The following is a 12,551-nucleotide window of genomic DNA, read 5'->3' on the forward strand; positions in this document are numbered from 1 at the left end:
AACTGGGCTCTCTTCCCTGATGTGAAATACAAAAAGCATTATTATGCATGAGTACTAATTTACTAATGACAGAAATAAAGGCACAGACTCTTAAATAATTCTCTTTAGCAATAGAAGTTTAATGAGAACATAATTCATTAATTTCCTATCTGATCCAGCCATTCTGGAGAGCAATTTGGAACTTTGCCCAAAGGGCTATCAAACTGTGCATACCCTTTGATCCAGCAATACCACTATTAGGTCTATATTCCAAAGACATTCAAAAATGGGGAAAGGATCTATTTTGTGATGGCTAAGAACTGGAAATCAAAGGCACACCCATCAATTAAGGAATGGCTAAACAAGCCGTGGTATGATTATAATGGAATATTATTGTGCCATAAGAAATAACAAACAAGATGATTTCGGAAACATCTGGAAAGACTTAGGTCAACTGATGCATAGTTAAGTGAACATAATCAGAACATAGTTCAATGAACTATGAATGACTTGCCTATTTCTCAGTAAAACAATGATCCAAGACATTCCCAAAGGACTAATGGTGAAGCATACTATTCACCTCCAGAGAAAGAACTGATATTGATTGCATGCTATTTTTCATTTTCTTTCTTTTATTCAAATCTTCTCATACAAAATGAATCACATGGAAACATTTTACATAATTGCACAAGTATCTGCTGTCCTGGGGGAAGGAGGAAGAATTTGGAATTCAAAACTTTAAATGAAAATGCTTTTAAAAAATTCCTATCTTGTTCTTCCCAATTTTATTCATTGTTCATCCAGATCACTGAATAGCTATCAAAAGACCTGGGTTCAAGTGTCAGAGCTGCCACTAATCAGATGTGACTTTGGGAAAGTCCCTTCCCCTTTCCAAATCCCAACTTCTTCATCTGTTAAATAGGATTATTTAAATGGGGTACATGCACTATTTACCTCAAAGAGTTGCGTAAAAATCTAATGAAATCATGTGTAGAAAGGTTTTCATAAACACAAAATGCTATCTATAAACTCCCGAGTTTCTGTTTTTGACCTTTATCTCATACACACACACATACACATGTATCCATCCATGCATGTGTATGCATATGTATATGATCTCATAATACACATCTCAAATCCGTCCTTTATACTACATCTCTCTGCATTCACATACACACACACATATCCATACAAGTAGAAGCATTCCCAAGCTGTCCAATCACCCACCAGGCTTTTGCTACTACAAAGAAACAATGAACTCTAAAAGCCCTCATCACTCAATTACAGAACTTCTTGCCGGGGTAAGAAATGCTGAGGAAGTTTTGAGCATGAATTTAGGTTGTAAATAATCAGAATTCGCATGTGTTTCAAAGCCCTGCTTTTAAAAATGCCCCCTCGCTGTTTCCTCTCACTAGTAGTTACCATTTATTACTATAGTCTGACTAGTTTTATGGAAACTATAAATAAAAGAATAACACTTTTGTCAAAACAATAAAACTGTTCCTAAAGAATGGCACAAAACTGCACTAGCCTTAGGCAGTGTATTAACATGAAGCATTTCAACAGCACTTCCCATCGTGCACATGCTCCTCTCCAATCATTTTTATTAGCTACTCCAACAAGCTTGTGAGGTGGGTGTAGCACATTCCCGTTACTCTCCTTTTAGTGGTACTAGATGAGGGGGTGGGAAGGTTACCTACCCAGAGTTAGGATATTTAGCTCTTAAACTTTTAATAAGTTGTTTCTCCAAATAAGCTATTCCAAACACCTTAATGGCAAAATCACTAGGACACTGTATAATTTTTTCATCCACAGTTTACAAAATGGTGTGCAGCTATTCAAACTTTTCCTTCCAATGAAGTTTAAACCTTTTAACAGCAAATGGAATATTCAGACTTCCATAACTAAAGAAGCTATTACTATTGTTATACTCAGATCTGTAAAGATCTACGCCTGATGCTAAAAACTCACATTATCTCTTTAAGAAATTGGCTCCTTCAGATCTTTTCTTTTTTGAACCCTAATCTGGCACAGGAGAAGGCAGAGAGAACAATCCAGAACTACTGAAGAAAATTGGAATGAGAGGGATGAGAGTCAGGAGTAAGGCAAAGAGGGAAAGGTAGAGTTGGTATAGTAGGATAGACTTTGCTTAAAAAAAAAAAGAAAATTTATTATAATAAAGAGAAAAAGATTAGTCACAGAAGAACTCATATAAGATGCAACAAACCCAGAATGGGATTTTGCTATGACATAGGATGGTCTAGATTAAGGACATAAAATAGGAAAAGGAAAGGGAGAAGTCAGAAGGAAGGCAGGAAATGTGTACTGATCCACCATGGTAATAATCTATGCAAAGTAATAATGAAAGTATTGGCTTGCTGTGACATAACAGCTCTCATAATGGTGGTCCCTTTTTGAGAAGTACTGCTATAAATTGCTTCAAGAAAATGTTTCCATCCTGATCTACTAAGAAGTCAAACAAAAGAATCCTCAGGGGAAGTACTCCCTTGTGGTCAAGCCAATTCCTGATCTCATAGTGGGATGGAACTGAGTTTGGGGAGTCTACAGTCTGTCAGGCCCATTTGCGGATGTGCAGCTGCTTAGTCCATGACTATTCAGAGATGGGTCACTGGACTCTCAATCCAGAAGCACCTCTCATTGGATGAATAGGAATGAGTGCTTTACCCCAACCATAATGACCCCAGGACAGGTGCAATGAGTTATTTGGAAATAGTTAATTCTATTCACTTTACCTTCTGGACTTTCCACTTCTGGGTATCTTGTTTTCTTCTGCAGGAAAAGTAAATGTTGAAAGAAGAAAAAAAAAGTTTGACCAAATTCCTAACAAAGGAAAGAGTAATTCTGACATCTGTCTGTCCCTCCTTTTAAGAAATCTGTATGTATGTGATTATAAACCCTACTGAAATCCAGACTTGTGGTCTTCTTGACCAATGATGTGTGAAAATGAATAACTCTGCTATGAGAAAAGCTGAACCCTGTAGCCTCCGTGAGAGAGGCACAAAGGACATGATACCTTAGGATCATGAGGGTCCAACACTGGAGCTGTTGATTCATGAAGTTGTTGCTTGATTTCATCTCATAGCAATGTGAGTGGCATTAACTCAAGACATGAACCTTGTCAGATATTTCGTGACATTTATAATGTTGGGCAGCTTTACCCTCAAAGAAGGAAGAACACTGATGTCAGAAATCACAGGAAAATAATGCAGATGGGTGCCAAGTGTTATACTAGAATTTATGTGCAAAAACCCACATCTTGTATATTACCCCTGATGATCTAGTCATTAGGACTTACCATGTTTTTTTTATTTGATTTCTGAACAGAAAAGCAACATTTGGATTTTTGTACTGTAAGAATAATTGAATTAGATAAACTGTAGGGATCCTTCTAACTCCAAAATTCTATGATTCTGGGATCCTTGGGCTCAGCTGTTCTGAGCTCATAGTGCTTCTTGTTTCCTAGTTCCTGAATTAAATGTTCAAGTCTGTGGCTTAAAAAGTCCCTGGTAAAGAGGACAGTGATCTTCCTTGACTTATAATTACTTCCTCTACTTATGGGCTTTTAAGATTCAATCTATTGCTACAAAACAAGGGGTCCTGACTTTAGATACTCCCTGAACCAGCCTCTATTTACTTCTAACCTATAGTGGACCTATGTATTATATTGATTATTATTTGAATTGATAGCTTTTGAAAGCATTTCATTATCTATACATGAGCTATTAGCTTTACCAAAGTCCATTTCCCTGTGACTTTCAAGACAGCTAATAGGTTTTCCTATCTAGCTGGAAAGATCTCTTGTCATATAAGTCCTTTCTGAAACATATCTTTCTATCTTTAATAGAAAGAAAGAACTATAGCTCACATTTATAGAGCATATTAACATTTACAAAAATGTCATGGCAGTTACCTCCATTTTTTAAGTAAAAAAAAAATGGAGACTGACAAATGAAGTGACTTTCTAATATAAGCATCATGCACAGACTTTGAGTCTAATGCTCTCTCTCCATACCACATGGTGATGCAGGAAAAGTACTCATGATCTCAAGAACTTCTTAACAAACTGGAATTCTGATCTTTCAGCTCTAAAATTTCTAATAGCAAAGTGCATGGCAGGGGCATGAAACAAAGTTCAGATTATTACACTTAATTTATACTATATTTTAGTGTTTGACTCAAGGGGAAGAGCATTTTATGATCTTTATAATACTATATTATCTTCATGTCAGATAAAGGGCATCATCTTTATTGTGGAGTAAGATGCAAAAACAACACTGATTTAAGTCTTATTACATATATATATATATATATATATATATATATATATATACACACACACACACATACACACACAGAGAGATACATACACACACATATTGCCACATACCAGTTTCAACTGCCTTTCTGATAATTTTAGGATATTTCTGGAATTTCACAAAATAATAGCTTTCGTATTCCATCAAAATAGTTTCAAGATCAACATTATCACAAACTTCAAAACGCCGTAAGCCTTGTTTGGTTTCTTGTTCCAATGCGTTGGCAGCATCAAAATATCTAGCAATTTCAAAAGAAACAGATCAGTCATTAACAAGATCCCAGAGGAAAAAAATAATAAAACAGTAACTACTGGATAAAAGAGAAGCACTATACAAAAGAACAAATCTATGTTAAATAGACCAGAATGCACCTGGGGTCAAGAGGGTATGACTAAAAAAAATAACAAGTCTGCCTTTTAAAGGTGACAATTTTTTCATTCATATGCGTGCTGTCTCCTTAAGAATAGTCAGTCATCTTGAGTAACTACACATACAGCTGACACTTATATAGTGTTTACTGTGTGCCTGGCACTGTACTAAACACTTTTAATTATTATCTTATTCGACCCTTATAACATATCCTTGTGAGGTAAATTAAATTATTATCCACATTATATAGAGGAGAAAAATGAGGCAAGTAGAGGTTAAATGACTGGCTCAGCCAGTAAGTGAATCAGGTTGCATTTGAATTTGGGTCTTCCTGACTTCCTGGCTCCAGGCCTTTTGCTCACGCCACTGTATCAACTAGTTACCTATAATCAATAATACAATATAGTGTTTTTTAAATGATAAATTGAGAAATTTGACAATTATTTTTCAAGTTTATAAGCTGCTTGAAAAAACACTTATTTTATACTTATCATTGACTAAAAATAATAATACATTTCAAACCTATTTTTAATATTATTTTTGACTGATAGCTTTCAAAAGCATTTCATTATCTCTCTATATAAAGCTATGCTCTTCACTAATGCCCAGTTCCCTTTGATTTTTAAGGGAGCTACAGGCTTTCCAATTTAACTAGAGAGATGTCAATTAATTAAGAAACATTTATTTTATGAAGCATCAAGATAATTAGGTAATACCATCTAGGGGAGGAAGTGGGGGTAAGGAGAGGGAAATTTGGAATACAAGGTTTTGAAAGGATCATTGTTGAAAAATTATCCATGCATATATTTTGAAAATTTAAAAAAAACTTTAATTAAAAAAAAAAAAAGATAGCTAGGTGACTCAGTGAATTGAGTGCTGGTTCTAGAATCAGGGAGATTCATTCTCCGAGTTCAAATCTGGCCCAAATAAGTCACTTAACCCCATTTGCCTCAGTTTCCTAATCTGTAAAATGAATTGGAGAAGGAAATGGCAGCAAACTACTTCAGTACCTTTACTAAGAAAACCCCAAACAGTCATGAAGATCGTCAAACATGACTGATCAACAATTGAACTACTATATACCAGGCATAGTGCTAACTGGGGATACAGAAGAGGAACTCGTGATCAAATAGGGAAGACAATGAGCAAAAAAAGTGTGTGGGAAATTACAGGAAAGAAACAACAGAGGAAAGGCACTAAAATTAAGAGAAGTTGGAAAAAGCTTCCCATACAGTAAAGAAGTCTAGGAAGAAAAAAGGCTTTCAGAGGGAAAGATAATGAGTTTCTTTTAGACATGTTGAGTTTAAGTTTTCTACAGACCATCCAGTTTGAGATGTTCAGTAAATGCTTTGTGAAGCAAGCCTGAAGATCAAGAAAGAAGTTAAGGCTGAATGAGCAAATCTAAAAATCATCAGCATGGAAATGATAATTCCATTTGAAAAAATGGATAATGATAAAATGATAAAAATGCAAGCTGATGAGATCACCAAGTTTAACAATGTAGAAGAAGAAATAAAGAGGGCCCAGGATCAAGATTTGGGGGAACTCTGCATTAATGGCATGACTGGGATGAAAATACAGCAAAGAACACTGAAATGATCTGACAGATAGCAGGTGTAGAACAAGGGTAGAAAGGTGTCAGTAATTTACTGGCAGGGTCAAGAAGAAGTGGTCAATAGTGTAGAGAGGGCAAAAACAATGAGGACTGGAAAAAAAGAGAGGTTATTAGATTTGAAATTGGAGAAAGCAGTTTCTAAAGTCAGAAACCAGGCTGTGGAGAGTTAAGAAAGCAGTGAGAGGAAAGGAAGTTGGAGGCATCAGTTATAGACGGCCTTCTTTAAAAAGGGAGGAAAAATGTTGAAGGTTGTTAGTAAGGAGGAGTACATGAAGTGAGGCTTTTTTGAGGAGGAGGGGTGACCTGGCATGGTTTTAGGCAGTAGGAAGCAGTCAGTCGATAGTAAGAGATCGAAGGCCAAGTGTGAATGACAGTGGGGGCAATCTGCTGGAGAAGAAGGGGTGGTATAATGCATGTAGAGGGATGGGCCTTTGCAAGGAAAAGGGGCCATCTCTTTATGTGGGGCAGAGGAGAGGGAGGAGAAAGTAAGCAGAAGGCATTTGGACAATATGGTATGAGAAGAACAAGAAAAAAAGGGAGTTCTCTGTCAATGGCCTCAACTTTTTTCAGTGAAATGTGAAGGAGATTTCTCAGTTGAGAGTTGGAAGAGAAAAAAAAAGGGAACCACAGGAGGTTTGGGGAAGACAAAAAGGTTTAGAAAACTCATTGTGGTAAGGAAGATAACTGAGTTAAATAGGGAAATTTTAAAAGATTGCCTTGCTTCAATAAGCACCCTGTTGGGATCACATATCATAAAGCCATCGTGGAAGGAACGGTAGTCAACAGTTTCATGATTTTCTCAGCATAAGAATGGGAGCAAAGGTGGTAAATTGTGGGAATAATCAATCCAAGGCTGAGGGTTGGAGGGCAAGATTGGCAATAAAGGAACAAGGGACTTGAGAGAAGAAGACAATGGGAAGTTGAACTGGTTCATCAAAGAATCAAGATGGGGAAGAGAGAAGACAGTGTTCAAATACGATCTGAGAGGTCAAGGGACACAGGTGAGGATGAAAAACAGGGCCATCATAAGGAAAGGGAATGACAACAGACTATCGCCAGAAAAGAATTTCAGAGTTCATGAACACAAAAGTAACATACATTTGATGGTGATGTGAAAGTCAAAAGTTATGACCATCTTTGTGTGTAACTGAAGTAGGATGGAAGAGTTAAGTTGTGTGAAATGAAGAAGTTGGGAAACTGTAAAATTAGGGAACTTGAAAAGTTTTTTGCTTTGGGTTTTTTCTATTGTAGTAAGTTTATTTATTTTTAATACTTATTGCTTTGTGAGTCATGTTGGACGAGAAAAATCAGAACAAAGGGGAAAAACCATGGGAAATATAAATAAAAAAAAACAAAAATTAAAAAAAAAGAAGTGAACATAACATGTGTTGATTAACATTCAGTCTCCTTAGTTCGTTTTTTAGATGCAGATGGCATTTTCTGTCCAAAGTCAATTGGGATTGCTTTGGATCGCTGAACTACTGAGAAGAACCAAGTCTTTCATAATTAATTATCTCACATTCTTGCTGTTATTGTGTATAATGTATTCCTGGTTCTGCTTGTTTCATTCAGGATCATTTCATGTAAATCTTTCTAAGTCTTTCTATAATCAGTTTGTTCATCATTTTTTATAGAATGATAATATGCCATTACCTTCATTTACCACAACTTGTTCAGCCATTCCCCAACTGATGGGCATACACTCCTTTTCCAATTCTTTGCTACCACAAAAAGAGTTGCTGCAAATATTTTGCACTTGTGGGTCTTTTTCCTTCCTTTATGACTTCCTTGGGTTACAGATCCAGTAATGGCACTGTTGGGTCAAAAGCGTCTCCACAGTTTGAGAGCCCTTCAAGCATAGTTCCAGATTGCTCTCCAGAATGGTTAGATCAGTTCACAACTTCACCAACAGTGTATTAGTTTCCCAGTTTTCCCACATCCCCTCCAACATTTATCATTATCTTTTCCTGTCATCTTAGCCAATCTGAGAGGTGTGAGGTGGTACCTCAGAGTTGTTTTAATTTGCATTTCTCTCATCAATAATGATTTAGAGAATTTTTTCTGTGTAACTATAAATGGCTTAAATTTCATCATCTGAAAATTGTCTATTCATATCCTTTGACCATTTAGCAATTGGGGAATGACTTGTATTCTTATAAATTTGACACATTTCCTTATATATTTTAGAAATGAGACTTTTATCAGAAATACTGGCTATAACGTTTTTTTTCCAGCTTTGTACTTCCCTTTTAATCTTGTTTCTGTTGGTTTTGTTTGTGCAAAACCTTTTTAATTTAATGTAATTAAAGTTGTCCATTTTGCCTTTCATGATGTTCTCTAGTTCTTTAGTCATAAATTTCTCCCTTCTCCAAAATAGGTAATTTATTCCTTTGTTCTCCTAATTTGTTTATGGTATCATCCTTTATGCCCAAATCATGTATCCAACTTATCCTTATTTTGGTATAGGGTGTGAGAAGTAGGTCTATGTGGAGTTTATGACAAGTGACATTTTCACTTGATTTTTAATTCTACTTGAGTTTTAATATGTATGTTGAAGTATTCCTGAGGGAAGAAGGTGAGGAGGAGACTGTGAACCTACCACTGAAACTATTGAGGAAAAAAAGGGAGCATCCTTGAGCTTAGTAGAAAGCACCATAATTTTGACTGAATATTCCTGAAAACCAAATGTTTAATGATTCCCTAAATTGATACTTGTCATTATCACCATTTTATAAATGGAGAAACTGAGGCAGGGTTTTGTTGATTTTCTCGAGGTTACATGAAAGACATGTGAATCTGATTAAATATGTTTATTTCTTGGACTGTAGCTCAATAATAAATCAACTCAAAGAAATTCCTTGGGCATAATGAAAACAACACTGAGCTCAGAAGCTGGCTAACTGTATAACTCTAAACCTCACTTAACCTTGTTAGGACTCAGTTTTTTCAACTGTAAAAGTGAGAAATTAGAAAGGATGATCTTTAAGGTCCCTTCTAGCTCCAACTTTCTGTATTTCTTGGACTTAATCAATGAAAATTGTTTTTCCTAGCACTGTTGTAGGTCTTGAATTCTTGGAGAGCTGATGACTTTTTGGTGAAGGAAGAGAATGTGATTTCATAAATTTTCACTCCTCAAAGAATCAAGTCTCATTTCCTCCATGAAGATGTCTCTGATTATTCCTGATCATATGATCATTCTCTTTTCTTCATTCCTATAGAACTTAGTCTGTAACAAATAGCATTTGATTATAAATCCTCCTACCTAGTAATCTCTTCCCCTACGTTTTTTTCTGCTTTAGTTTTCCTAATTTATTCATTCTGCCTACCTACAAAGCCTATTTTTCAGTTTCTACCTTCATGATTCTGCTCATCTGTCAGTTTCCATCAGGCTTCTGGGAAAATTGTACCCAGTAACTCAGTATTTTGTCATACTAATGATGTAAGGGTATCCTCTAGTGGTGTAAAAGGTAACTGCGGAATGTGGGGAGGATCTGTTTTCTGTTTTGTTTTGAAGCATAAGGCCTTTTGGATATGACTTCTCACCAGTGCCAAAAAGTAGGAACTGTTACTTTTACCTTTTTTTTGTATCCTTACAGTTTGGCACAGTGACTACAACAGATTACCTGCTTCATCAACACTTGTCAACTGCCCACTTGTCTGAATATATCCATCCTTGTATTGTTTTTTCTGGTTATTTTTGAAAACTGTTCACAGGCAAAGTCCTGATCTTTTCTTTATTCTGGATATATGGTCTGTTATATCACACAGTAAAATTAGTTCTGTGCCTGATATAGGGACTTAATAGATACATGCCATGGGACTGAACACCTACTTAACATGAAGGGGCAAACACAAACATTAAAATTAGCCCAGAAAAAATGATTTTATCTGCTCTTTAGCCAGGTTGAGTTACTAGATTTACTTAATCTGAACCTAGAGCTCTAATAAAGAACTGGGGTTGGTGGTAGGGTAAGCAACAAGACTTTTCCTCGATGTCACAAATATATAACAAACTTTGTTGGAGAGTACTAGCTTTAATTTCATAGAACTAACCTAATTCAATAATATTTTCCTTTTTTAAAGCACTTTGTAAACCTTAAAGCACTACATAAACAAGAGCTATCACTAACACTGCTGTTCTACTAGAGTACTCCACTAGGATTTCAGAACAGCAATTTTCTTCTGAAGTCTTCCTTGCTATGCCAAATCAGTCATCTCTACTTCCTCAAAATTCCCAAGCACCATAGTGATATCTTTCATCATTCATTTGGCATCTATCTCATAAACTACCTGATATTCCTATTTAAATTTATATCTGTACAGTCACATAATGAAACAATAACAAGAATAATAGCATTTATCTAGAATTTTTAAGGTTTGCAAAGTGCTTCCCAAATTATTCCTTCTGATATAAAAACATCAAAATTTGACTCCAAAAGATTGTAGTCTCCCCCCGCCCCAAGGCAGAGATCATTCAATTCTACAAACATTTGCTAGTTTTATTAGTATGATTCATAATGCTAGGGTCCAGGCTTTTTAAAATTAAAAAAAAGTCTTCAGAAGCATCCATGCTGAGGGGATGTTGTTCATCCTTCATTTTTGAAGCAGACCAATGACATCACAGGGAGATGTCTTGACTTGCATATGAATTGAACTGACTCCTCTGCTGAGATGGTTTTACCAGGATGTGGAAACTAGAGATTCTTGGAGCCACGGATAAGAGTTGAGTGAAAAGATGAGGAGTTAGGAAAAAGAGTTCAATAAACAATCCCCCAGAAGTGCTAGCTCTCCTGAACACCCCCATAAGCCATTTACAAAAGAAATGCTCCTTCCCCCCATGTTATCCCCCCCAAAATAGACACTTTGATCCCTCCTTGGAAACCTGAAGGCAGGGGAAGTCCACCACAACTCCATACAACCCATTCTACTTCTGGGCAGCTCTAAGCAGTAGGAAAATCTTAATGATCTCAAGTCTAAATTTGTCTCTGCAATTTCTATTCATGGCTCCTGATCTTGCCCCCCAAAATACAAGGAAACAAATATAATAATCCCTCACCTACTTGACAACCCATTCAAACACTTGAAGGCAGCTGTTACAGTCCCTAAGTCTTCCCTTCTCTAAGGGAAAAAACCAAAACAAAAAATAGTTCCTTCAACTTAATCTCAAATGGACAAATTCCAGGCTGAGGGGACACAATATATACAAATGGTAATTAAATACAAGGCAATTTGTGGAGAGAGAAACAACTGGGACAGAGGAGAGGAATCAGAAAAAGTTTCTGAGCAGCAGCTGAGCCAATGAGGCTAAGAATTCAGAGACAGAATGCATTCCAGGCACAGGCCATTCAATTATGCAGAGATAAGAAACGAAATGGCAAGTTCAATTGGCTGCTGCTGGTTATACCTGGTCCTCAAAGAGAAGCAAAGTGACATTGTTATGTCAGGGTCAATGAACAATGTGACCGTGGCTGATCAGATCAATATGAGTTCAGAAGGATCTACAACTGGGCCCAAATCGTTCATATGAAATTTGGAGTGAACATGTCTCTAAACTTGTGTGTGTGCCCAGAGGCACTAGGGGAACCACTGAAATTTCTGGTCAAGGATTTTGACATGGTTAGACCAGCTTCCAGAAGATGATTTTGGTATTTGAATGAAAGATGGCCTGGGAAGATGGGAAACTGGATAAAGGAAATCAATTAGGAGGCTCTTGCTTTTTACTTCAGATGGAGAGGGATAAAGTGATGAGAGACTAAGCTGAGATGACTCAGTGACTGGAGGGAAATAGGTGATGTGTTAAATGTTATGGAAGCAGAATTAGATGGAACTGTCAGTTATCTAGATATAAGAGGCAAGGGAGAGGGAAAAAACAAGTTTTTTTTTTGTTTTGTTTTGGTTCTTTTATACTGTGCTTCTGAATCTAGGTGAATGGGAGGACAATACTGCCCTGGAAAGAAAGGAAGTTCAAATTTAGGGGAAAAGGTGATGAGTTCTATTTTGGGAGCATTGTATTTGAAATGATGCTGAGGACATCTGATTGGAAATATCTAGGAAATACCAGTGATGTGGAAATGAACGTCAGGAGAGATCAGTGCTAGATTGTATGTATACACATATTTTATACATATGTATATATAATATTCTATACTTCTTTCTATTCCCACAGCTACTAGCACAACAGATGTTCTAAAAATATTTTCTGATTAAATGAAATAAACCATATTGGTTTATGCAGCACTAACAGACTTAGT

At 36.3% G+C, this 12,551-nt stretch overlaps 1 protein-coding gene across 3 annotated transcripts in view; it reads right to left on the reverse strand.

Annotated features, from left to right (window-relative positions):
* Nucleotides 1–12,551, reverse strand: part of KATNAL2 (katanin catalytic subunit A1 like 2) — a 129,698-nt gene that overhangs the window by 52,310 nt on the left and 64,837 nt on the right. For 2 of the 3 annotated variants that reach the window (XM_031945988.1, XM_031945986.1), the window contains exons 3-4: nt 4,388–4,554; nt 2,733–2,769 (exon numbers count right to left, since the gene is read on the reverse strand). In XM_031945988.1, the coding sequence (XP_031801848.1) occupies nt 2,733–2,769; nt 4,388–4,554 (204 nt within the window). The remainder of the gene's footprint in view (nt 1–2,732; nt 2,770–4,387; nt 4,555–12,551) is intronic. The other variant, XM_031945987.1, reaches the window with a different exon arrangement.

The sequence above is a fragment of the Sarcophilus harrisii genome, chromosome 1 (assembly GCF_902635505.1).
Source record: "Sarcophilus harrisii chromosome 1, mSarHar1.11, whole genome shotgun sequence".
NCBI classification, from domain to species: domain Eukaryota; kingdom Metazoa; phylum Chordata; class Mammalia; order Dasyuromorphia; family Dasyuridae; genus Sarcophilus; species Sarcophilus harrisii.